Source organism: Mugil cephalus, chromosome 10 (assembly GCF_022458985.1).
Source record: "Mugil cephalus isolate CIBA_MC_2020 chromosome 10, CIBA_Mcephalus_1.1, whole genome shotgun sequence".
Lineage (NCBI taxonomy): Eukaryota > Metazoa > Chordata > Actinopteri > Mugiliformes > Mugilidae > Mugil > Mugil cephalus.
In genome coordinates this window covers 14,264,163-14,292,057 of record NC_061779.1, presented here as the reverse complement: position 1 = coordinate 14,292,057, position 27,895 = coordinate 14,264,163, and the positions used below count along the sequence as shown (strand labels likewise).

At 43.1% G+C, this 27,895-nt stretch overlaps 1 protein-coding gene across 1 annotated transcript; it reads right to left on the bottom strand.

Moving 5' to 3' along the window:
- On the bottom strand, positions 1–27,895 carry fkbp16 (FKBP prolyl isomerase 16). The gene is made up of 8 exons (XM_047595313.1): positions 27,167–27,895; positions 26,765–26,934; positions 26,127–26,215; positions 5,117–5,334; positions 3,547–3,728; positions 3,325–3,402; positions 745–882; positions 1–617 (listed from the first exon to the last, which is right to left on the bottom strand). Exons 1-8 carry the CDS (start codon positions 27,633–27,635, stop codon positions 531–533), a joined length of 1,431 nt encoding a protein of 476 aa, XP_047451269.1. The 5' UTR covers positions 27,636–27,895; the 3' UTR covers positions 1–530.

Sequence of the window (27,895 nt, the reverse complement as noted above, 5' to 3'; positions counted from 1 at the left end):
TTCAGTTTTAAGATTTATTGATATCGCCAGGCGTAAAAATATAAACACACTCTTTCCTCCATTTGATCTTGTACCAAGATATTGTTTGCTTGAAAAACCAAAGGAAAAAGACAACAGACATTTTTTAAATATTTATTTAAAGCGTCAGTGTAAGCGATATTACGTTGCAGTTTTTACTTGTTGATGTGCAATGTTTTATACACTTACTAAAATAACCGTTTCCAACTGGGTAGGTCTTTACAAAAGTTTGATTTTTTGTTTTTGTTGAGCACCTGTGACAACAGAATATCTTCCAAAATAAGTGTAATTGCTTTTCCAGATAAAACAGCCTGAACTGGAAAGATGACCGTTACTTCTGTCTTATCAGTTATCAGAAATCTTTGCTGCTGTTGTATATTTGCTAGATTTCTACCAGTCACTTTACAGTATGTACTACAGGGAACACATTTTGAATAAAGGTTCTGGTTTCAGTGCTGCTGTACTGCCTTCACAGATTATGTCAGTGTTTTAAGTGCTTCCTGCAGATGATTTCAGTTTCTCGCAGTCAGAACCACAGACGTCGCTAAGCTGCCCAAGGCCACCACCAAAGCTCCGAGTATGAATTTCCAGGAAATTCCCTAAAAGATACAATGGAAGAAGAAGAAGAAGAAGAAGAAGAAGAAGAAGAAGAAATCAAGAAGTGAAAATCGAGTTAGTTGGTAATCATGAAAGCTACTGGAGTTCTGTATTTATGTCTCAACTTACATATGACTTCTTCTTAGATGGAATAAGGAAAGGTGCAATATTCTCTCCAAGCATCTCTGCTGGCTTGGCTTTCCACTCTTGGGTGTCTCTGCCTCCTGATTGCCGCTTGACGAGTTTAGATAACTCAACATGGATCGCCTATAGAAAAGAAAGAACAAGATTTCTAAGACGTGATTAGACTATAGATTTGGTGTCTAAAAAAAAATCTCATTTGGATGTATTGGGTGAAGCTGCAGTTTTAAATACGTCCAGCAGGTGAGAGCAGAGGTCTGAAACACAGAGTAGAGCTTGATGACTGAAGTCAGTAGCTGAGTCATAATAAAGTCTTCTTTGCAGATTTTACTTTTACAGTTTGGTTTTTGGTTAACCAAAATTATTTTTTTTTTTGTGACTATCTGCAGACTGCAGTACAATAAGTTTCTCACAGCGCAGCTAAATCAGGTTTATCAAAAGTATTTTATTTATCCCGGAGGACACAAGGGTGTAATTACCAAATCACAGACATTTTTGTTTTCTCAAGCCCAGACCAGACATATTTGTGATGGGATGGTGGCAGTGTGCCTTATAGGGCACACTTTAGGATTCAAATCTTTGAAACTCTTGAGTTTGTTTGTTGTTTTTTTGTTCTACTTTGTATTGTTGCTGCCAGAAGGCTGATGTGTGCCCTCATCTGCAGAGGATTGAGAAGATACTATTCAAACAAGACCGAACAAGCCATAGACGACAGAAGGAGTTTACAGGGATTTCGTCAGCCTTGTGTCATATATCTAAAATTTGGAATAAGAAAAAAAGTAACACACAATAGCTAATGCTTTATAAGGATTGTAAACCATAGATCAATCACTTTTAATGAACCACCATGGACTGGGAGGCAAATGAATACGCTGCTGAGATTTTTATTAAGATCATTACAACCATCACTGTAACGTGTGCAAAATCAAAATTTAGGTCACATAATGTCATGAAGTGCCAAGAAACATTTGTACAGTCAACAAAGAATGAATGCGCTTGACTTTGCCGGCATTACATTTACTAGATTAGTATATTTACGTCCCCTTTCAAGATATCTGTTCTAATAACCGAATAAAAACGTTCGCTGGCGCCACCAGCAGCACCGCCTGTACTTTGTTGTACTTGTACCTGTACGTGACAAACGCTGCACCTTCATCAAGGGGTTAATGTTTAGCTCCACCCTGAGTACAGCCTCAGGGAGCTGCTACTACAGCTGTTGCCATTCAGTCTTGTTTCAATGTTGCATTCACTGCGTGGGCAAAAAAAAAAAAAAAAAAAAGTCGTCGGACCGCCTTTAGCTTTGATTACAGCAGCGTTCACTGTGGCATTGTTTCAATAAGAAGCTTCTGCAGTGTCACAAGATTTATTTCCAGCCAGTGTTGCGTTCATTTTCCACCAAGATCTTGTCTTGAAGATCTTGAAGTTTCTCGGTGGGGTCAGAGTCTGGATTCTGTGGTGTGTGAAAATCATGTCACCTGCTCCCTGAACCGCTCTTTCACTATTTTAACCCGATGAATCCTGACATCGTCATCTTGCAATATGCCTGTGACATCAAGGAAGAAAAGCTCCATTGATGGAATAACACTGGTTATTCAGTATATTCAGCTGACCTCATTCTTTGGACGTAACGTTGATGAACCTGGACCTGAGCAACTGCAGCAAACACAGATCATAGCACTGATCCCACAGGATTGTACAACAGACACTAGGCACGATGGGTGCATCACTTCATCTGCCTCTCTTCTTACCCTGATGCCCTCATTAATCTGAAACAGGGTAAATCTGGACTCATCAGACCACACAACCTCCTTCCAGAGTCCAATCTTTATGCTGTCTAGCAAATTAAAGCCTTTTTTTCTGGTTAGCCTCACTAATGATTAGTGGTTTTCTTAAGGCCGCACAGCTGTTCAGTCCCAATCCCTTGAGTTCCCTTCACAGTGTACATGTGGAAATGCTCGTACTTTCACTACTAAACATAGCCCTGAGTTCTGCTGTTTACTGTCTACCATGATTTGACCCCTCTCTCAAACAGACTGACATCTTTCCCTGGGATGGTTCTTTCGACATGGTTCTAAGCTGCTCATTGCATCAGTCGGGGTTAAATAACTTGTTGCCAGCTGAAAGATAATCACATGCAGTAGTTATCCAATAGGAGGATCGTACCTATTTGCTTAATTAAATCCAGCTGGTTACCTTTTTTTTTTTTTGTGGCCAGGCAGTGTATAACTAAGTTATTAAATAACTATGACTGTAAAGATGAAGCTTCTCCTGACTGCATGTCGCTATACATTTACTGTGCGTCCTGATTATTCATTCATGCATGTACAATATTTACATATGGTAGGTTGTCTAGCATGTATGTATGTGCATATATTCCACAAAGCAGGGACTAACAATACACATTCATACTCACTTACAAACTGAGACTGTGTGGATGTAGGTCCTCACTTAGTGGTTGAGTAGGAATATGTGCGTCTCTTTCTCCCCCTTTGGTAAGTATGAGTGTACACCTAAGTCCCCACACTGTGAGCGGTCAGGACATGGATCTGCACACCCACATAATCTCACCTTGGTGGCTGGCTCCAGTTTCAAAGCCTTTTTTAGCAGCTCCATCGCCTCTTCATATTCACCCTTGTCTGAGAGGAGCTGAAAGAGTTCAGAGAGCCAGCAGTGTGAATAACGCTCCAGGACCCATAAATCAAAACAGACATAACGGACAGCAACGTAATAGTTTTCCTCAAAAACAATTAAACAGAATCCTAATCCTAACGTGCCAGAATGCGCCCTCACCTTTCCCGCTCTGAAAAGGGCCTTCATGTTGTTCGGCTCGAGGGTCAAAACGTCCCGGCTGGTGTGCAGCGCCTCGTCGAACTGCTCCAGTTTGAGCTGCGCGGCTGCCAAGTTGTTCAAACACTTCACCCGGTAGTCCTGCACCTCTTCCTCCTCTGCCTTTGCGTCGCCATCGCTGCCGTCTGCACACAGACCAGAGACACACGGCTCGTCACATGTGGATGTGGTCACGGTGAATCCAAAGAAGGAAAAAAAAAGGTCTGACAGAGATTGTTTAACTTATCTTACAGACCTAAAATGTCTTTAAAATAGAGTATTCGATGGAGAAGAACTCCCACAGGGTGTCATTATGAAGCTGGTTTGTGTTCTGTTTTTTTATTCAGCTGGATATTTTATCACCACCCCTGCTTCAGTGGTACGGTTTCACCATTAGATCCTTATGTAGTGACTCAAGCAATAAGCCCTTGTTAGCACGAAGGAATTAAGGAATGTTACTCATGGTCCTGATGGTGCCACGAAACTAAATGCACAGATGGATTTATATAGTTTTTCTGTTTCCTATAAAGTGCAAGCTGGCTTTTCTAGACACAACAGGTATGCACGTAAGCGCCCACGCGTGTGTGTAATTCCCCTCTTAGTATTTCAGTAGGAATGTGTGTATGTGTGTGTGCGAGTCCCCTCTCTGCACTGGAGTAGAAATGTTTGGTATTTTTCTTACTTCAAATGTAAACCTAAATATTGAGCTTTTACATCATTTCTATTGTATTTCCTTCTTTCTGTTTTCATTTGACTCCACCTCAGTGAACGCACGGAGACGCTTTTGCTCAAATCCCATTTATTTACGTCCTTCAAGACATTTAACTGTATAATTCTCGCTAAAAAATTGGCCCAAAATTGAGTGCTACATGTCTAATACTTCGGTGAGTGCGGCCACGCCTGATGAATTTGTTACAGTGATTTATGGTCTCACATGATTCGTCGTCTGATTGGCCCCCGTTGGCCCCAGAATGACCCGACGAGATTCAACATGCTGCTGAATCTCCTGCTTTATTATCTTTTATCTGATCGTCTCCTCATCCACTAATTACATGATATTGATGCCCTGATGAACTCCTCTCCTCGGTGCCACGGAGAGTTCACTCACAGGTTCCGCCGTCATTGATGCATTATGAGGCGGTTCATGTTTTTCTCTTCACCGACGTCCCCCTCGGGTCTGCCCGGCCCCCGTCAATGATTAAAGTGATTAAGGAGGTGGAAATAACAAGAAAGTTGATTAGCTTCGATTATGCCAAAGAATAAAGCAAAAACATTTATCGTGGCGGTCGGGCTCAGATGGACGTGGCTCCGCATCGAGATTAGAAGAGCGTGGAAGAGCGGAGGAGAGCACTAAACTGTTACGCTGAGCTGAAACTGATGTTGAAACGTGAAGGTTTTATGTTTCCCGTGAGTGATTTTCTGTTGCATTTACATTTTTATCAACCGCGCTGGTGTGGCCTAGCGTATGGAATTTCTTTTTTTCCTTTTTTCTTTTTTTTTTCCATGAGCAAATTCAAGTTTTGATGTGTGTTACCTCTGCTGCGTGTGGTTAGCACATCCAGGGCCATACAATAGGCTCTGGCAGCCATGCTAAATTCCTCCCTCTGGAAATGAAAGTTTCCCCGCTCTCGTTTCTGGTTGCCGATGCGGAAGCGGTCCGCGATGGGGAGGGTTAAGGGGTCTGGTTTCTCTCTGATGTCCAGCAGCCTCAGCTGGTAGAGCAGCGGAGCCCAGGACGGAATATCAGGCTCCCTGCGCATAAACAAACAGACATAAAAGACATGAGCAGCGCGACCACAGGGTGAAAGGAGAACTCTGTGTAGAACTGTCGTCTAAAATCAGTGTAATCTCATCAAGATTATTCATCAATCCAATCAAGTTATCAGGGGCGAGACTGTCATGTTGTCATGTTGCTGCTGTTTGGTCACATAGTAAAAGAGTTTAATGTTATTTACTGGCTACGCAACAGAGGAGGACCGGTGCTGGGGTTAAGGGTCAACAAATTTGACTTTGATCAACTCGGCACTGATACTATCGCCCGCTCCCAGACGACAATCAAAGTTGCCGCTCTGTAAAACTGTCTCTCCTGCTGCTCCTGCATCTCCTTCACTGTGTAAACTCTACCAAGACTCTGGCTTTGTTCAGACTGAAACCGTCATCACACACAAACACACAGACAAGGTAAAGCGGTGCTAATCCTCTAAATGCAAATGCAGCACACATATAAACTAATTTACATTTGTTTTTAGATGTGGACAATAATATTTTGCTGCTGTGAACCCGTCCACAGCGGTTCACTGCTTGGCTTCTGGCGCTCGCGTCTGCTTCTCCAAACAGGCGCCGTGCCGACCACCGTCAGCTGTAGGTAGGTAGCTCTCTGGCTATAAATAAGTAGCTCCTACAAGCCCACTTCAAAGAAAACCGACTATCCCTTTAAAGTGGAAATACAAATATGTTGGAGTTTTTTGTTTTTTCTCCCCCTCCTGATTTTCTACGAAAGACAGCTTCGTTTTCAAGTCCAAGAAAACTTGATCTCGTTTGCAAGGGAAATGGAAACAAAGCTGAAAACCGCAAACGAATACAGAGGCGAAGGACACAATCAACACACAAACATCACAAAGATGAGTGGACTGGTAAACACGGCCGCTAACGAATGCTTTCACAGCAATGAAATAATCAAGGCGCAAAAATAACATACAGAAAGAGACAGTGTACGCCGATCAGCCATAACATTAAAACCACTGAAAGGAGAAGTAAATAAACATTGATGCATCTTGTAACAATTGTTTTTGGTGGGAAACGTTTGGACCTTTTGGCATTCATGTGGATGATTCTTAGACCACCCAGCTAGACCAGACCAGGCAGCCCACCCCGTAGCAATGACACTCCTTGATGGCAAAAAGCGGATCAGAAACAACTCAAAAAACATGTAAAACTGCACAAGGCGTTGACCTGGCCTCCAAATTCACTAGATCCCAAACTGATCAAGTGTCTGTGGGATGTTCTGGTACAATCCTGATCCACAGAGACCCCTCCCCTCATCCCATAGGACCCAAAGGTCCCTGCTAATAACATTACCAGACACCTAAGGACACCATCAGAAGACCCATGTCAATTCTCTGATGAGTCATAACTGTTCTGGAGGCTCAAGGGAAACCTGCACAATATTAGAAGGTGGTCATAATGTTATGCCTGATCAGTGTATAGTGTGTACATTATTATTTAATCATGTGAAACACATAGGATGCATTTTAAAATAAGAATCCATTAAACATGTGAAATGATGATCAAATGCTTAAAGGTCCCGCTGTTCCAATGAAAAGCACAATTACACATCTGACTACCAATGAAGACGAATAGCTGTGAATCATACCTCAGCACAGTGTCTATTTTCATCTGGAGTTTCAGCTCTCTGAAGCATTTCATCAAACTTAATCCACAGAAAGCATCGAACCGTTGTTGCCAGTGTTGAGGGTTTTGGTTGATATGTTTTAGTTCCTGGCAGCTGTCCCGTGTGTGTGTGTGTGGATCCTGTTTCGGTGCATTCAACAGTTCACGCGCCTTTAAAACCTTTAAGGACGTCCGAGCGGACGCGGTTCATTTGAGCAGACAAGAATTTGAAACCGGTCCGGAGCCCCCCTGGCCGTCGATGGCTCCACTGTGCTCAAGAGTCCCTCAGATGGAAAGTTAATTTGGTTTTCAATCATCTGGCTCCTGTGACCGAATGGCTCACAAAGCTCCATTATCAGCTGATTCTAAAGGTGTGTGTGTGTGTGTGTGTGTGTGTGTGTGTGTGTGTGAGTGAGAGAAAGGGAACTAATGGACAGACACTACATTTTAAAATGTATGCAGACTTATTGTAACAAGAAATGACAAAATAATTAAAAAAAAAATAAATAAATCACACACAACTATAAACACAAAAGGACTCTCAACTTGATGAAACAAATATCTGAAACCAAGTGATAACGAAGGAAGTGAAGCTTCCCTCAGACTCCCACCCCCCCGTCGCTGCGTTCTGCAAAGTGATAGTTCTGGGAGCTGTGTCACGTCATGAATTATTCAAGCTGCTTGTGTCAGTGACACAATTTATGTTTGTCTAACAGAATTAGCTGTATCCCTAGTTACTGTGAGGCTGTGTCAGCAGGTGGGATCAGATTACCCTTTCACCTCTCCTCCCTGGAGACCTCGTCCGCTGTCACAGGAGTGTGAAACCGGCTGCTGGGCCGAGGCCTCGGAAACCTGAGCGGGATCCCTGCCCTCACGGGCCGGAAGAAGTGGAGGAAGCGGCATTCATAGGCGTTATCATGCTAAATAAATAAGTAGCTGCAGGTCTTTTCTCTGCTACTTTTGATGGCTCAATCCCAGCGACTCATTTCTGCATACCAGCCATGTGTTCGCTGCAGTTTTGTAACAGGCGTCACAGGGCAACAGATTCATTTCCGAAGAACTTGTGTTGCATTCGGTACCGTTAGTCGCTCTAAAATGTGCGAATGCAATGCATTTTTCTGGTATACTTAGAATTTGACACCCTCCGCAAATGATTCACTGCTCGGTTGTTGCAGCATATGAACACGCTGCGGCTGTTTACATACTTTTCTCAGCTCTTATCTGGAAACATTACACAATATTCCAGTCTGGCTATTACGCAACAGTATGCAGCGCATAACAATAACACACACAGTGTCCTGCACACTCTGACCCATGAGAGTCTGGCTCCGGAGCAAATGTGCTCCTGCGAAATTCACCTGTGAGCCCGCTGCTGCAAAAACGAGCAGCGTTGAACTCAGCGAATAAAAGACTGAAAGCCTTAAAAATGATGAAACGTTCATTGGAACGGACGCAGCGGAATAGCAAGTGTGGGCTTGTCAGGTAATAAAACACCATAAGAAGTGTGCACTACAACTAGAATTTAAAAAAGTATGTAAATATTATCAGCAAAAGGTAGAAAAGAATTAAAAATAAAAGTACTCCATGCAGATTAATTGATCCCTTTGATTATTATACCATTATATATAATATTATTGCTAGTGAAGTAGAGTCAGAGTCCAGTAGTTGACCAATCCACTACAATGTTACTAACTACTAACTAGTAAAGTCAAACATTTCCTCTGAAATGTATGGAGCTCTGAAATCATTAATGGCAAAGTAAAATTTAGAAGAGAACAGCATTTTTACATTTAGTTTTCTCACTCCATTTAATTATTCACCAGTGTGTTATCGTTAGCCTGATAGCATAATCGCCTCAGTCATATTTGAACGTTTTCAGGAAAACAAGAAAAAACACAGTTTTTAGTATCCACATTGGTATTTTATTAATATTGTAAGTCAACAAATGACTTAGGCGGTTATGCTATTAGGCTAACGCTGTGTTGTAGTTTTGCAGAGATAAGCTTTTCTTAGATTTTGTCAGTTTCCATTCATCTTTTTGAAAGCACATGTACCTCAACTCTGTCCTGGAGTACACCTTCACAGTTTCAGCATTTACATGGACAATATCACTTGAACCTTAAGTTAAATGATTGTGATCAGAGATTCCAACTGTTCACGTGGACGCTAACATGATCTGATAAGATATACATGTGCCAGAAAAGAATATATATATATGTGTGTGTATATGTATATGTGTATAAATATATTTTTTTTTATTTTATTTTATTTTTTTTTATTTTTTTTCCCAATGTGCTGGAGACATGTCAGAAGAGATGAATCCATTTTCATCGCCACAGCCCACATCGGTTACGGCTTCGTTCTTCTTTCCAAGAGCTGAACAACTTGTTGTTTTGCTACCTCCATGTTCCTGTCCTTACTGGAATCTGGTAACGTCATCTGATGCACACCCCACGTCAGCAAACTTTTTTTTTTTAATTCCAGCCAGAGAAATGATGGCATCAAGCCTTTACTGTGGCTTTACAGCAGCGTTACTATTGTTTGAAACGAACGCTGATTACATGAGACGGTTTTATTGCGATTATTGGTGGAATGCTAATCTCCATGCAAACAGTGTGGAGAGAGGAAGTGAGCACAATCATTTTGCATAATAACCTATGTCGTGTTGTGGGGCTTTTCGTGAGCACGAATCCTGAGGAAAGCACAATCACACACACAAGCAGTTCTGGAAACAACTGAAGCAACTTTACATAGTGTGTATTTAATAGAGTATATTAAAGTACAATATTTCCTTCTGACGCAGAATGAGCCACTTAATTTGGGAAGCGATGAGTCATTTCTTATTAATGGGTGCAGACAGGGCTGCTTCGCTGTGACGTGCCACATAAACACCTACTGAATCTCAAGTGATGTGTTATCCCGCAAATGAAACAGAAGCTACAGGAAACACAAGCAGAGGACTCACTGTGTGTGGGGGGGAAAAAAAGAGGCACGCTTCCCTTGCAGGATTCAACAGGTGTGATCTTAGCAGGAAACAAGACTGCAGCGCAGTCACTGGACCAGATCCTTAGCCAGAACACTGGCTAAGGATTAAGGCCTAAAACACTAATGAATCATGTGACTTACATTGTCACCATCACGGGCATTAAACAAAATTGAAATGACTGGCGAGCTGCTGAGTGTAATCTGAGAATGCAGCGCGCTGACAGATCTATAAGGTTTACGGTGTCATGTGGGTCACTGGTGATTAGCTCCACACCAGTGTGCCGTCGTGCTGAGCTCAGCCAACGAGCCCCCAGGGTCTTATTAGTGCAAACAGGAAGCAGAGGCTGGTCAGCGGGGCGAGATCCCTCAGCGAGATCCCGCTGAAACCCGAAGCCGCGACTTTAGCCCAGGTCAACGTCCAAACGGCGGGCAGAGCCCCCCGCTGCCTGCTGCCGTTCGCGTCTGGACGTCACACTCCCATAACTGTGACGTAGCGCTCATTTTACAAGGTTGTGTAACGAGTTTTTTTTGTGCTTGCGAATCTAAAACGGTTTTAACAAGCCAAGTCCACCTTCACGCTAATGGCTCTGTGACACTAATTATGCTTCATTCACGCACCATTTGCAGAATTGGAAGAACAAGAAAACTGCCCCTTATCTGACTCTGTGGTGTTTGTGTATCATTCCATTTAGCCTTGTGCTCATGCCATTTAATTAGCTTGTTTTGTTCTGTATTCGGTGCACAAGTTAAAAGGTAATTTTCTACCAAATAGCAGATGTCACAGTGGTCAGAAATACTCCTTGATGTGAAAATTGTCACACATCAAAGTCAGGGTATATTAAAGTATTTAATGCAAAGCAAAGTAAAAGGCTTTCAAAGGCTTCTTCGTTGTCATATCAAGTAATATTTGCTAAGTAAGCTTCTTGGATGAGAGGGGAAACGTCAAGCTGTTTTTTTTTTTTTGGTTGTTGTTGTTGTTGTTTGTTTGAACTACTAAGATAGACCAAGTCAATATTCCACCTCATAGTTAAAATCTGAAACAGTGACTGAATAATGATGTAAACAAGTCACATTTGGGTATTTTTTAGTGAACGGTGAGCCTTACTCATGTCGTCCTAATTTAATAAAACAATACCGCTAAAAGCTTGGGGGGGCTTTCGTGTGCACTGCATGAGATGACTAGAAAAGTAACCAATATTCCCAAATAAAACGAAAGCACCATTTCAAAAGTTTCTCAGTTTCCATTCCGCAGAAACGAAGCGTGCAGGTTGTTGTCACACAGAGAGTTAAAGATATGAGGCGTGAGCTGCGGTTGCAGCTCTGATAGCGATCAGAGACAGACTGGTTCAGGTGCCAGACTGGAGATTTGTGTGCGTTGTGTTCGTCTGTCCAGTATCTGACATAGTCGTGGTCCTGCTTTTACTTGGTGGCATTTTGCCCCGATTGTAATTCATCTGTCAGGTTTCACAGAAGCAGTCATCAACCGACTGTCTTTTCAACAACCAAAACAAATGTACGCACAATAGAAATAACACTGATGTCTGATCTACACGAGTCTCCACTGATGAGGACAATGTGTTTCTCAGCCTACACTGTTTTTATTGTCTGGCATTTGTGTGACGTGGTTGTATTCCTCGTACCGCGACTGTAATCTGATTAAAAGATGAAAAAAAAAACATTTCCTCTCTTGTTGTGCTCATGTGAATGGAGTGATAAAAAGAGATTTTCCCTCGTGTCATGGGTAGAGCGGGAATTCACTACAGGTGACTTTGATTCATGTGTCGCAGCTTTAGCAAACTTCCTCATTAAGGTGTATGATGGTGACTCACCCTGTTATCTGTCATGCAGACCCCTCGCCGCTCTGACTGAAAGGGAAAAAAAAAAAAAAAAAACCTCCAGCAGAGGGAAAACAGTGGTCACTTTGACGTCATGTGCTCCATAAATGATGGAAAGGCCAGCCGTGTTCCTCATCCTGGTTTCTATGGTTACAACCTCCTAATATACCATAATAAATGCAGTGTGCGGCTTGCATGATAATACGAGAAATCCAAGAGGATTTACGAGGATGTTTATGTTTTTTTTTGTTTTTTTTTTTCTCACCGCTGCTGCTTCTGTCGTTCACCGTCTGTTTTGACTCTTGGATGGACACGCAGCGTCAATACAGCCGTGCAAAGAAGCTTAGCTATAATCCTGGCATCAGTGAGACGTCACAGCTGTTTTTCCTCGCCTGCTGCCATACGAGTTAATTTGTAGCAAAACTGCCTCCTATTACAGTCGGAGATCAAGAAGCTAAACCAACAGTGTGAGGCCTTTCAGCTGCTGCCTGTGCTTTCCTCTCCTGTTTGTTTTCATTTCCTCCTCCAGCAATGAGCCAGTGAAACGGTGCTCGCAGGGATCAAGGCCATCTTACTGCCGCACATCCCGGGGGTTGAGCTCCTCAAACGTTTCCAAATAATCTACAGCACATTTCCCAAGACCTGTTAAAAATGCGGCCCCCCGTCTCAACCCCCGGGGTACCTGCAGGGAACGCGGAGGGTTTTTAATCACGGGGGATGTGCACTTGTTGAGACATTTCAAAGAGGCTGCAGAGAATGATTTGGTTACATAACTTTATTAAGCGGAGGAAGTACAGAACATTCGGTAATTATCTGCAGTAGAACGAGTGACTGTCGGAGCTGTTAACCTGACTGGATGGGGCCGTTCGAGACAAGAAGTGAATAAAAATACAGAGGAACCCGATGGAGTTCACACCCATTAGTGTTAAGCAACATGCACACCGATCAGGCAAAAGATTATGACCACCTTCCTAATACTGTTCAGGTCTCCCTCATGCTTCCAAAACAGTTTTTACACATCGAAATTTGTCTTACCAGAGCCGTATATTAGAGAGAGTCCGGCCAATGAGGGAATGGACTGTCTGAGCTGTCCCGCTATGCTGATTGGTTCTGAGCAGGTCACGTGTTTCATGGACGCCATGTTAGATACATCTAACTACTATTCACCCGTAGGGAAGTGGCAATAACAGAGAATAAAGTTGGATTAAAAGTTAAAATATGCCACATAAGGCTCCGGCACAGGATCAGGAAAACACAGGGGAAAACGCCAACGTTTCCCCAGTGAATAAAAACCGGGGAAAGTTATGGGAGCAGAAGATTAAAAGAAAGAACTGGATGTCAGCGGATTTCTCCCTATTATGTGAGATAAATAACAATTTGTCTATTTGACATTTGTTAAGGTTTTATATAGGAAAAACAAAGTTGTGCCGTCATTAATGTGAACTTGGTTTCTAAAAATCGCTCAACGCTGCTTTAAATGAATGAAGTTTGAAGTTAATTAAGCCGTATGCTAGCTGTATGCTAGCTAGTTATCTAGACTATCATATATACTTTGAAAGCCACGTATGCATGTAATTTATGTCCATGTAGATAGTCAAATTTAACTGACACGTAACTTTACCATAGTTACTACTAAGTTCTTATGGCTAGCGTGCTAATGTTATAATGGTAACACTGATGATAACACTATATAACAGTGAGACTGGTTTAATTTTCACTGTGGGTTGAGGGGAGTGGCCTCTGTGGATCAGGCTTGATCAGATACTTGATGAGTTTGGGATCTAGGGAATTAGGAGGGCAGGACAACACCTTCTCCTCAATGGTGTATATTTAAATATTAAATCCACAATTCACAATGGTCAGAACATTTTATCATCTATGAAGGAAGTTCAAATCTCTAAAAACTGCTGCTTTGTACTCTTTATGATAAATGCGCATTGAGCTGATACTTTCACTCAATTGAAAATGGAGGCACTGCTTCTGTCCGTCCCATAGATGTTTTTTCTTCACCATTTAAATCAGCTGATTGAACTGAGTCAGCAGATGTCCACTGAGAGACAAATAAAATAAAGTTCAGATAATTCAGTTCAGCAGACGAGTGAAACTGGAGGGTCATCTCAGGTCAAAATATCACAGTTGTTTCTTTATAGATCTTTTTTATTTCTGCAGACTTGTCTTAACAGGAAAAGTGAGGTAAAATGCTTATGGATACGGATCGTTTTAACTAACTCATCTAAGTGGAATACAGCTATTTTTAGTGTTTTCGATTATAAACGTGCTTTTCCTGTTATGACAAGCCAACATGTTGGCGGTGATGGATAAAAAGGGTCCGTGCTTTTCCCCAACTATCAGAGAATATCACAGCAGCAAATATTTAATCTCCAGTTTGTATCTTTATTAACCCACATTAGCCTTCTTGTTTAGAGGAACAGAGACGGAGAGGGAGCGATAAATCGAAAGAGAGAGAAACTCCAGTAAACAAAAACAGCAAAAATATCTGGCTCTCCATTTTACTAACTCGCCCACTTTGTCTGACAAACATCAGCTGAGAACCAAGTTTTTGTTCACGATGCATTTTTCATTTCTGCAAGGTTTTTGGGATTAGTAGATGTATTAACAATTAAAAATGAAGCATCACCTTTGAACAGGAAGTCGTTCTTGAAAAATAAATTATGTCCTCATACATGGACAAGGGGATTATTTCGCTGTTTCCTACAATAAAATATGAAACTATTTTAATACATGAGCATGACTGTGCAAAGACAGAGCTGCAAATGAAATCCCAACGTCCTCAAAACGAGTGCTTGCTAATTAGCGTTGTTGTAGCTAGTTATTATTGACAGAATTTGCACGTCATATCAAACTAGAATAGTTTTGTCCCGTGATTGACTGAAGATTGAAAAACATAATGTCCTCATATGAGGACACAGAGTCTCAGGAGGTTGATCTCCCTGTTGTTTCATGCTCAGGTCAGGATGGATTCGCAGCTCTGTGAGGCTTAACCAATCAATCAATAGCTGAAACCAGCTATTATATGTAGAGTCGCCAGATTAGTTCAGCGAATTATGTCACATAAAACTTGTTTTTATAACATCAACAGAGTCTCGTGTGAAAGCGACTTGCCGCCTAAGAGCAGAGTTAGCTGTTTAATTAAGTCAACTGTGAGCTCAAGTCCCCAGCACTGAATGACTGAGTGAATGATTGAAAGGTGGATGTTCAAAGCTTTTATGAAAGAAAAAAAAAAAACTTCCCTCTGACTCACAGGTGAGCCGTTTCTACCTTATGCAACAATCTGAAATCTCTGAGGTTGGTGCTGTGATGTGTGGCTGCATCGAGATGAATCATTCCTCAAAAAAAAAAGAAAAAGCTCAAAGCTCTTGCTGTGTGTTAGGATGGATAAGAGCAATCCATCTAGCATGGAAAAATACCTCCAGAGGTCATTATCTAGTAAATCAGTCTTCCCGCTATCTGCGGACAGTATCTCAACATAGGATTGAGGCTAAATCCATAATCAATCAATGTGAACAAGCAGACCTCTCTGGGTGCGCACGGTCAAGTGGCAATTTCTCAGGCAGCCCCGAGGACAGAGGTTCAGTTTCAGTGGATTCTTTGAGAGATTGATGTGAAGCAATGGCAGCTAAGTTCTTTCTTTACACAGACGTTAGGTCCACTTATTATATAAATCAAATCTCTGCTAGATTTCACTTTTGAACTTCAAAGCTTTTAAAGTTCGGACAAATTGTGAGCGAGGAGCCCAAAATCCTCCTCTTTGAAAGATGAAAGTCCTCCTCTTCCATTTCGGCTACACTTAATGTCCGCCTCCTTCAGCGGACACATGAAACAAGCATTTGTGGGAAGAGTTTTTCATTCTTTCTGTTTACCTTGAATTCAAATCTTTTTCTTTCTTTTTTTTTTTTTAGACAATGTGATTTGCGCGTACGTCACGAGGGAGACATTCATTATCATTCACTATCAAGTTTGCCTACCTCTGCGGTGGCGAACATTAATGTTTGTGACCAGGAGCTCCTCATTGCTTTATGTATGACATTCTGGTCCGGGAATAAATGTCATAAAGAGATAGTGATCAGAAATTAATTTCCCTTCGAAGTCTGAGCGGTCACACGAGCGTGTGCGCCAGCCAGATAACCCCCCCGGAGAAAATGTCACCATTTCTGGAATATCATTTTGCAAATGGAGCACACAACAAACGGACGGTCGCCGGCTGATCACTGAACGAGATGCAACTTTAAAGCCGCGGTTTCTGTTCTCGTGCACCTGTGCGGATACACCTGGCCTTTAAGCCTCGTCTTGTCGGACATATTTGAAGAGCAGTTTTACAAGCGCGCACGTAAAATGTGCTATTTGACTTTTCTGAAGTTCTGCCGTGTGTACATGGAACAAAACATCACTGTCATTATTTACTGTCACCCTGCTGACATATTGACATCTAGCAGAAATATGGCTGCCGCTCCGTGTGTGTGTGTGTGTGTAATCTAGCCAATAAAGATCCAGCTTCCTTTCAGCAGCCACTCGCTCTGCCTCCTTGTTTTCTATAGCAGCTGTAAATCAATAGCAGCACTGAACTCCTGACTTATTAGTCAGGTTGTCACAGAGGAACTTTGCCGGCTCTTTAGTCTCCTACTCTCTCGCTGAGCAGAGGTATAAGGCCCGGGGCATTAATCATCACTAAAACAACCACATTTCTTTAGAAGAAGGGCTTGGCTGTACTTAACTTAAGTCCGTGGCTATGGCATAGGTCACCCTCCTCCCAGTTAGCTTTGAAAGCAAACTCTGAAATTTAATTTACGGGGAATGTTTACGGCTGCTTTTGCTCCTCTTGTACCAAGCAGTGCAGATGCAGCGTTTTGGCGTACGCGAGCTCACTCGTGTTGTCCTTCACCATCTGGAACGACAGTATGAAACGGTACCAGAACACGCAGCTAATCCCATCAGTGCTATCGAACAACTGAGGCCGTTTCATTCATAACGAGATCTTCTAATGAGAATTAAGCAAATCCCCAAAGCTTAAACACTGCACATCTGATTTTGATTTTGCAGCGAGGACGTCAGTGGAGTCTGCCAGTCATTAACTATGGGAGGAATATTTTGAGAGTCTATTGTGTACGTGTGTGTGTGTGTGTGTGTGTGTGCGTGCCTGCATGTGATACACTGCTGCAGACGACTGATGACGGAGCACTGACGTCTCAGCGCAGTGAGTCATGCTCCACATCCCTGCTGACGGCACTACTTCATCACACACACGCACACGTGCGCACACACACACACACACACACACACACACACACACACACACCAGTGCCATTTGTCACTTTGCTACAGATCTACTTCCTCTGGGCTCTCAGTCTGCACTTGTCACCTTACATCCCTCCACATCAGCTCCATAGACAACCAACACATTTGCTAAGATGCACTGCTGTCTGACTACTGAGAGCATGATTAGCGTGTCAACCCGCCAATACACACTGAAACATATTGAATTTAAACAGTGCGTCGCTATCAGTGACAACTCGCCTCTCTAAAGACCATCTGCTTCCATTATGCTGCAGTAACAAATGAGAAAAATGTATGAAGTGGATTCATGAGTTGCCCGGAAACTCTCCGTCTGTTATCACCAGACGTTCTGACGGGACCTACAACCACAGGAAAAATGATTTGGTTTTATTTTATTATTATTTTTTTTGTAACTTGAAATGTGCAACTGCAGAAAGTCATAATAAGAAGTGACTTCTGCGAGCAACAAGTGTGGAACGGGGTCTGGGTGGTCCTGGAAGTCAAAGAATCCCAGAAACGGTTCCTGTGTGTGAGCAATGACAGGGAGGATTGAAAGCAGCTATGAATACAAAGCAGACACTTTTTTTGGCAACATGGCGAGGCAAAGACCAGCATGTGCTTGAAACAAAGCAGCGGTTATGACTCGTCCGGCCACATCAACATGTTTATAACTGTTCAGAACAGCCACACTTGCAGGCGGCTAGAAGGAGACGAGAAGCTATAATTGGTCAAAGTGGGGAAAAAGAGACTCATTTTAAGACGGTGGCTCCTCAAGAGCATTCGCAGAAAAAATAAGAAGAGTTCTTTTGTGGAGCTAAATGCTGACATCACAATGCTAACTGCAGCTGCACACAATGTCATTGCTTTTCGCAGCACTTACCAAGGTAGTGTTGCTAACATTAGCAACGAGTTGCACAAAGCTCAGGTTGTCGAGACATTTCAGTCGGGAACAATCAACTGGTTATAAAGACGGCTGGTGAGGGGAGTTATAAAAAATTGTCACATGTAACTCCATCATGTTTGATGTAACAAAGGTACAGAATAGGCGAAGAATACTAAACATGGCCTCCATTTAAAATGTTGAATACTAAAAGTACACAGGAGTGTCAGCTGAGGACAAGAGCACAAAGTGTTTCTGTTAAAACCGTGACTGTGCAGCCACCTACTCTTAGTCATGCCCCACTACACCTGTGGCTGCGAAGGATGATTTAAAGAGTGGCTGGCCTGGGCAGGGAAGATCGTGGTGGGGCTGAAGTGCCACCTCACGTGTGATCCTCCCGTGTGTGTGTGTGTGTGTGTGTGTGTGTGTGTGTGTGTGTGTGTGTGTGTGTGTGTGTGTGTGTGTGTGTGTGTGTCCTGTACGCAGCGCTACGGATAACCGACTCTGTCGTAACATCATGGTTATACAACACAGCCCAGCAAGCAGCACACTGGAGAGAGGTGATGCCAGTGAAGCATGACTGAATGCTGTCAGTGTTCCAGTACATTGACACTAACACAGGAGAGGGGTACAGATATCCACCTCTTTCACCATGAAGCGTGTATTAATCTGATTTTGTAACTGTGCGTTTATTTTTTATGTAGTAAGGCTCTTCTTAAGCGGAAGTCTTGTGTTTGTTTCTTGGGGCAAAACACACAATTTTAACAGTTAAAGTCTAAAAAAAGTCTAAAAATAAGATGACATCTCAAGGGTTAAGACATGACGAGTGGTTGTTGTTGTCTCTCACTGGCTGCTCAGGTTACTAAGCCAGTACACGTGAGGATAAACAATGACAAAACCAAACAAAACAACAATCTTTGTTTCTCATCTTCATCTCAACGTTCCAGTATGCAAATATTTTCACGACTGCAAACCAGCTGCTGGTTCAGGATCCAGCAGAGGTCAGCTCAGTGCGCGACGGTTATTTCCTAGCCTCCTACTCTCCGAAAATCCGTTCATTAGTAGTGGTCCCTTTTAAAACACTTTAGTTCACCTGCTAAAAAATGAATCAAAACAAGAACTAACAAATTAAAGTATTGGATACGAGTGCACTGGGTGTGATACTGACATTAAACAACATATCAGCATGAGGTTAATTATTGATTTTATCGTGCTGAAGTACAAGGAGCTGTGTAGAGTTAAGCTGTATTTTTTTTTTTTACCTTTATTTGACCTTATTACAGTTTATTACAGTGCAGAGATCAATAAATTAGATCCGTTAAACGCGGTAGCTGTTAAAATACTCTGAGATCGAAATTGAGGTCGGCTCTGAGGAGCAGGCATTTTAATGTGAGGCGTGAACACACGTACTTCGAGCTGGCCACTTCCAATGAGGTCAGCCAGGCTAATGTAAGGTCTGAACAGGCCCGCACAGACTACTGCCACCTGCTGGTACAGAGGCGCAGGCAACGTCACTACCAGCCTTTGTTAACGGTAGATAAATAATGGGTTAGCCATTTCCATAAAATGTCTGTACTTTTACTAAAAATAGCGAATGCAAGACTTAAATGTTATAATGGAGCATTAACGTTGCATTGATACTTAACTCTTTTATGGCAGCTGGGTCCTCCTTCTTTCTAGGCTTCAAGCTATGCACACGAGGCTGATCCATAGCCTCAGGCCACAGGTGTAGACTAATAACATAATATAAATAAATTCCTTTTATGCACAAATATGTCTTACCAAACAAGAATTGTCTCACATCATACATACCACAGCTTTGCGGCCATTAGCTTTCAAAACTCCTCTATTGTTCGGCTGCCAATTACGTAATAGACTGGTCAGCGCTGAAAAGGCTTGTTCAAACAGGTTGGTCCAATCACACATTTCAGGTTAAAACACATTGTTATGGGAAAATGTGTGAACCTGTGTAAATAGAAAAATATGTACAGTGGGTTTTAAAAACTTCCCACGCCAGTAGTAGGAAAGCAAACATGGTGAAACATGGATAAATTAAAAGCTTAAAAGACACGTGAAAATTAAAATAGCAACAAAACTCCAACCAGTGTGGCGATCACGCCCTACTAAGGGTTACCTTGCTCTACACAAAACATACTCTATATACCCCGAAATTCAATAAGAGCACATTAACTGTCCCATTAAATGCTACCCTACCCACAGAAAGCAGAAGTAGATATAAGTGAGGGCAGTGCCGTATTACAACGGAGGCTGTCGATGCGAGAGATAAGCCCGCTAGCAGTAGGGGAAAAAGGTAAACATCCAGGGAGATTAGATGAAGGACATGCACAGTTCAAACAGTGGCCAGAGTGGCAAAGTACTGCCGTGGAGCCAAAACAGCCCACCGTCTCGATTTCAGGAGTTCAGAAAAGAGTCTCTCGCGCACCGATTTTAACTCCTCACGTCTCGTTTTGAGCTCAAGTTCAACACGTCAGAGCCGCACAGTAAGATGTGGCGGTCGTTGTAGCTTAGGAGAGGAGCGCATGCTGATTCAGAGCAGAGCCTGATCTTATCAGGAACGTGCTACAGCTGTCAGTGCTTGCTGGCCTGCTCCTGGAGCGTGAGGCCTGGGTGTGGTTTTGAGTCAGCCAGCCGTGTCTGTGCTGGGAAAAGACACACACACAAAGCCCAAAAGCTACAGTCAAACTTGTTTAGGTCACGTGTTTGCGCAGTTCAGTCGTTTTTTTTTTTTTTTCCGCTCACATCTACATCTGGAAGCTGATGACAAACAGTGTAACAAAGGAATGTGTTTTTAGACAGTTACAAAAACCAGCTGATTATTTGGCTGAGGAATTTTGCGCTGAGAGGAAACGCCGCTGTAGAGGTTCAGGTTCATCACGGCGCTTTCCGCGGAGGCGCGTCTCAAAGGTCACGTTATTCATTTGACCCAGGTGGTTCTGCACAGTGAGTCACAGAGGAACTCCACCTCAAAGATTTTCTGAGTGGACAGCGAGCACAGGCTCACGGGGGAGGAGGGCAGCGCGTATAAAAGTAGTACAGATCGGTGTAACTGCGTGGTGAGTGAGTCATTCTACCTGTCTACTGGCGAGTTCCTGATGTAATGAAAAGCAGAAGTGCCAGTTCTCGGCCGTATCATGTTTCATAGGGTGATAAGATGAGGGATTAGTTTGCAGGAGGAGGAAGAGCGTACGCACCACAAATAAACCCAACACCAAGCACTTAATTAAAGCCACGGCGGAGATCTTGATGTTGTCGAGACAAAGACACAGGGACCACATGTGTCATAGGTCACATGTCCTTCAAAGGAGTTGTCACTCATCCTCAGACTGGATCCTATTAATTGCATTTCCACGTTGTCGCTTTGTTATGTCGTCCCTCTGCTTTCAGAATCTCTCGATGAAATGTCATTGTTACCTTTTGCGGCTAATCCCGCTGCTGGATACGGGTGTGCCTCGTAGTGTTTCCACACTTGCCAACTCCTTAATGAGTGTCAACACGGCACATTCCCAAGAAGATGATTCACTGGTCAACGCACATTAACTTAGAGCACTGAGAAATAGTTGATGGTTGCATGCCGCGCATAACAACGATGCGTTCGCACCGGGAACGAGACTTGACAGACGTGACAGACGTGACGCGCTCATATCAAAGTCGAGCTGGCTTCACCTTTTTTTTTTTTTTTTTCACGGTCCAGTGACACAGGTCAACCAGTTTCAGTGATGCGACCATCAACAAGTGCTCAGCACGACTCCGATTAAGTTTGTACAACAAAAATGAATTTTCCACAGGACAGAGTTGTGACCCGAAGCTCATGATTATGACTGACTAGTGCGAAAATTACTCTATTTGGGAGATTGTTACAACTATTTCCTTTTTATTATGAGTAATTTTTATAGAGATCGTTGGACACTTGGCGCTAACATCTGGTTGTTTGCTCAATATTTGGCTTCATGACTGCAAAAAAAAAAAAAACTAATATTATCCCGTTTGTCTAATTGGTTTCTATTTCCTAATATTTATTAAAAGACTTTCCATTATTAAAACACTGCCACATAAATGGCCTCAGGAAACAGATCAAAACCGATAAGCAGATCCTTCTTCCACCCTGTCAAAGCCTGCCGTATTACTCGTAACGCAAATACACTTTTATCCATTTCTTCAGCCTGTAGTTTTCAAACCCAACTGACACTGCTTCAAGAAATTTCACATCAGCGAGTTTTTAGACTCGACTCCAGAGCCCGATGGGGGCTGTAAACATAATTTGATAATTAAGTTCCCTTTTACTGAAATAAATAATCTTTGTCGTCGATGATTTCGCTGGTTGAGCTGTAAAGTGAAGGGAAATAATAGGTCCAGGATGAATATTACACAATAACCATCAATCATCAGGGTAGCTGTTACAGTACTTTCCCATGAACAGAGGCTTCACTCATCTTGCACTCCCGTACACCTTTCTGACATCACTCATCCTGCACCACCCTAAAGCCGATTCAGTGAGCCTGGTGTACTCAAGGCTCCAGCAGTGATCGGACCCACCTCCCCCAGGCTCAAAAAAGAGGGAGATTCCTCTCTCCACCTCCCACAGTAGGACATGTTTGTTTTTCTCTCCTCAGAAACTGACAGTGATAACCATCTGGTACGTCCCCACAGTGTTTCAGCTGTTCCAGTAACGTGTTTAGTTCGGGAATTATCTACTCTATTAGTACGTAGTGATTCATAGTCTTTGCAGGTAATGTGTTGACCCACAGTTCGTGCTGATCATTTGCTGAAATAAAATATATATATATGAGTGTTTCCTCATGTCGTTAAGGTTTTCGGGCGGTTAAGGGCGTTTCGTTATCTGATTGTCTTCAACTTTCACCGCACAACATCTGGCTCTCATTTTACAAAATTTGCCATTTGCACCGTGACACATCGGGCCACCGTCCAAGATCTTTTGGAATTAATACTTTGTCTTGATGCTCTAATTTCTGACAGACACCTAAATCATGCGGCCAGATTTCATATCTAACCATAAGACGTTGCTTTTCCCCGTCTGACCTCAGATTTTCACCTTCTTGTACCAGATTTCCCGTTCTTACAGCTTTCGCCTGTGCATCTGCATCTGCCCCGTTCAGATCCGGTATTAACATGCGTACTGAGTAATCAGGTCCTCGCCGGCCACGTTTAAGCAGGTGTGTTCACGCCTAGCATTAAAATTAATCTCCACATGTGTCTCCAGCCATCACTTGAGGTCTGATCTCAGTGTCAATGTGCTGACAGATTAAATGATTCAGTATGAGTAAGCTACGTGTAATTCCCTCATAAGAAACGTATCAGCATTTGATTAATGTCCAATTAGTAAATGTTGATGTGTGAAAGCCGTCATGTGGAGTTGAATACCTGTATTTCCTGTTCCTCATTTATCCTTATTAATGTGGATCCTTCTTTTGCAAACACTGCTGCATTGAGTTGCGGTCTGAAATTTGTGTGTGTCTCTAAAATAACTACTTTGAGGCTGGAGATACATGAATTAATAAATAAATAATAAGTTAATGTGCAAGCTTTCAGTGAGCGACAGACGTTACAGTTTGTATCATTTTGTGCACCAAAAAGTACAGCGTGTGCATGTAGCGAACAACGAACTGTAAATAATAATAATATATGAATAAAGACCAAGTAGCACAAAATCCCCTCGTGACGCATTGTTGAAAAACTAGAATGATTAACTGACTGATCCCGTCCATCTGGACATGAATTAAACTATTAATTTAGCTCTGACGCTCCCACTGGTCTAAGTAACTCCGCTTCAACATGTGCCCCTGAGTGGAGTAGTTCTCAGCAATGCCAAGAGAAAAAAGTACGCCAACACCTTATGCTGCCAGCGCCGGGGTTTCGGCTCCTGTTTATGTTTGCTGTCAGACGGCCAACATGACCTTACAGCACACCGCTTCGCACTGAAGGAGTCTTTTAGTGTGTTGTGTAGACATTCACGCGCAGCTAGAAACCCATCCACGCGCTGGATATAGAGCATTTAACAATGATTTCTTGTTTCGCGAGTTTACAAAAATAAAGCAGCTGCCAATAACATTTAATGTGATGGCTTTGGAGTTGTGCAGGGGCTGATGAGTCAGACTCCCTCCAGGCCCCTCAAGGTTTTTTTTTTGTTAATGTTAAAGTTGTGCTTGCCCACAGATCAACAGACGCTGGCTTCCTCTGCTCTCTGATAACGACCTGCTGACAGAGGGGACGCAGCCCGTGTCTGACTAAGTAGTATATCTCAGCAGGAAACAGAGGTGACGCACGCTGGCGTTCCTCAAAAAAAGGCCAGCGTGATGGAGCCTTTTGTTGTCTCCAAATGACTCAGGGCTTTAATGTCTCACGGGGAAAACGTCAATGTTTCTTGCAGCCGATTCAGTCCCGACCACCTCGTCCGTTGCAATCAGTCGGTCGTTACTCTCCCGTTCACCTTTTTCAGGAGCTCCGATCACATTAGACGCTGCAGCCGGCCCGTCACCCACAAACGGAGCCACGCGGCAGCGTCCACGGAGACGTGTTGAATCATACTGTCTCCCCAGCTCCGTGCACTGTTCTCAGAGATCACTGTGAAGTGCTCTTAGCAACACTGCTAGCAACAGGCGACTGACAGAGCGCAATCAATGCATCTGCCTGAAAACAGAGAGAGGCTAATGAAATTTTCCCTCGCTGCCTCTCTGTCATTTTGCAGCACAGACATGCTGAGCCCATCAAATCCGCTGCTCCTCCTCGTCTTTCTTATTATTCTACAGTTTGTGCATATATTTGTACACTTTAAGGGGCAGAGAGAAACGCACCAGACGGCCAATTTGCTCGACTCTCAGAGCAACTTTGGAAACAGGATCAGATTCGAGGCGAGCAACAATCTTTGTAAGTGAATCATTTTTAAAGAGCTGGAACGAACAGGACGATTATCTGCTTCGTGAGCAATGAATCAAAACTTGGTTGGACTTCTCGCAGCTCACAGTCCTTAATAAGCTGCATCGAAACAATCGTTAACTAGCCTCTCGCTGCTTCCCTCTCCCCACACCAGACAGATACTAGACAACCCCTCGGAGACTCCTCGTCCTAACCACATGTCCTTCACGCCACTCCATGATACAAACAGGACCCGTGCACAGCACTGAGAACAGAACAGTACTTGGGGGGGGGGCTCCTCGGTAAATCTGAACATTTTGTTGTCAACAAGAAGGCTGTAAAAAAGTACATTTGAGTCATGAATATAACCCAAACATTTTTCTGGCTTTTACTGCCACTGTTTCTTTAGGCAATGAGAACAGCTTCTTTGTTAATAGTACTGTATATTCTGCATTTAGCTAAATAATTTTTCACTAGCATGTTTGAGAACACACACGGCACATTAAGATGTTTGAAACTATATAATAATACTTAATTTGCTCTAATGGGCGCAGGCTTATTTCAACACGGGTACAGTGTGGACATTGCCGCCGGGGGAATTAAATTAATAGCCATAATTTTGACATTTATGAAAATGCTTAATATATACTGTATTACTGTTCCTGGCTGAAAACGCCTCAGCACATTGGGAACTGTTGAACGTTATTTGCAGCACTATAATGAAACGGCAGACCAATTAAATCACATTAAACGCATTAGCTGATGGGTTTTTTCCTCTGGTCTTGACTGAAAAGATTCTTTGAAATGTTAAATCTAATCACTGTGATCCATTTTTGGCTCACGTGTCTAGGTTATCTAGAGTAAACATTTGACCTACAAACAATGGGTTTTTGGCAGCGACACACCAATCTCCTCTGTGTTTATACTGGCTCTTTAATGGTGTAAAGGTTATAAACCCAAGCCATAGGCCGTAATGTGAGCGGTGTACTCCCATAGGTCGGTAGGTTGCAAACACCCCACCGATAGGCTGCCTCTGAATGGTGTTAGGAGGAAGCCATCTGCTCCTCTTTATGGTCCATTAACCCCGCTACCCCTGGATAACCAGGCTGCCCCCACAGCAACAGGTTCACAACGCCTCGGCCTCTAACGGTGATGATACTCAGATTTCATTTAAAAAAAAAGGAGAAAAGCTAATTGCCTGAGTCTTGGATCTGCTTCGGCGCGCTTCGTAATCTATGGAAAATTGATAACAATAACTGGAAAGTCCTTACCTTCCCAGAAGTCCATAAGCGTACTGCGAATCTGCCAGCAGTAATGTGATCTCGCCCTTCTGCATGGACATGACACACTCCTCCAGGGCCTACAAGTGTCACAGAACAAGTTATTTAGTGGACTGGCTAAACATGTGCTATTTACAGCTTCCTACCTTTCTAAGCAGCACTGGTACGCACAACTCAGTGTTTGAAAACTAAGACATGTTTGTGCTCCTGGTCAGAAGTTATGTCATGTTTAGTAAAAGTGTAACAGTGACGTTGTAGTTCAAACATTAACATCCACCTCAGGATGAAAGGTAACATCATTTATGAACCTTCCTTTTCTTCATATAGTTTTATCATTTACGACCATGTTCCAGTCTGACTAACAGCTTTCAAATCAGCCTCAGTTCCCAACATGCCCGGCATTCGTGACATGCTCAGAAGTCAAACATAACCTGCAACTCATCACCCTGTTAACACTGTCACTGTGAGCCGGCTGACGTTAGAATTTAGCCAACATAAACTCACAGAGTGACTTCCGCGGCTGTAGAGATTTACTGACGTGTTGTTATTGCCAACTGCTTGTCGTAATACACTCGACAATGCAGAAAACCTTCCAGTCAAAAGGGGCTGAAGGATTAAAAAGTTTCCACCTGATTTACGTCTCCCTCTCCGATAACAAAGACGAGCTGGCAGTCCATCTCCACCACGGTGCGGTCCTCCAGGACACCCTGCATCTTCACAGTAACCTCCTGGCCCCAGGCGGGGTGCGGGGTCTGCGGGATCCCAGAACCCAGCACCTTCTTCCTCAACAGCCGGTCCTCTGCATGAGGAAAGAAGAAAAGGTCAAGCAGAAGGAAGTTGGGTTAATCTTCTAGTTGTTGCTAAACAAGTGCTCAGGAACAGCCACAGAGCAGATGTCATTTTTTTTCCCCGTTCATTTGTTTTTATATAAAAATAATAAATCAAATTTGAGACATTTTTACAAGATTATCCAGCAGCACCGTGTCTGTGTGCCTCCACATGTGATGTGCTACTCATTGATGTGTCATCACCTGTTAGGTCCTTCCAGTCTTCTGCCACGAACAGCTGCTCAAAGGTTGAGGAAGTCCACTCCTCCACTGCGTACTCTGGAAACAGACTCTCTGCTGAGCTGTCCCTCTCCAGCACATTATCTCCGGCTGACGGGTCTTGGAATCGTACCATCTTCCAACTGTTTGTTTTTTTCAGTTTCCTCTGTTCCTTACATTCAGTTTCTCCTCTCTCCTCCTTGGGATCTGAGGAGCTTTTCATGTCTATACTCCCCTCTGCACGGCTCTCTGTTCCAGCCTCATCTTTCCCGCACGGCTCCTCGGCTTCTTCTCGACTCCTCTGCCCACAGGACAGCTCGCTGGGACCGTCCCGGTCCGCGGGCTCAGAAATGGCCCCTCTTACCTCCGACTCTGTAGGCTCCACCGCAAGGTCTTTACGCTCTTCACAACACGACTCTGTCTCCATTTCACCACAGACGACGATGGACACCATCTGCACTAGTTTCCAAAATATGATGATCCCTTGTGTTCAGCCAATGTTCCACTTAGGCGAAGGTCAGTTGCTCTTTCTGCCGCCTATTCTCTGTCAATACGAGAAAATATATCCATCATAAAATGTTTACAAAAATCCATGTTTCGTTTCAACAAATCCAACTCAGTGAGCATCTCTTAATCCTGGCTTCATCTGTGTTATTTTTATTTTCTCCCGTGAAGCTTTGTCCCGCTTGAAGTTGTGGAGTTTCTACAGCTGTG

Excerpts from the sequence above, each read along its gene's own strand:
- fkbp16 (XM_047595313.1), bottom strand. The coding sequence starts at position 27,635 with ATGGTGTCCATCGTCGTCTGTGGTGAAATGGAGACAGAGTCGTGTTGT. Across the intron at positions 26,935-27,166 it reads AGACTGGAAGGACCTAACAG|AGGACCGGCTGTTGAGGAAG; the intron begins GTGATGACACAT and ends TTCCTCATGCAG. Across the intron at positions 3,729-5,116 it reads GCTAACCACACGCAGCAGAG|ACGGCAGCGATGGCGACGCA; the intron begins GTAACACACATC and ends GTCTGTGTGCAG.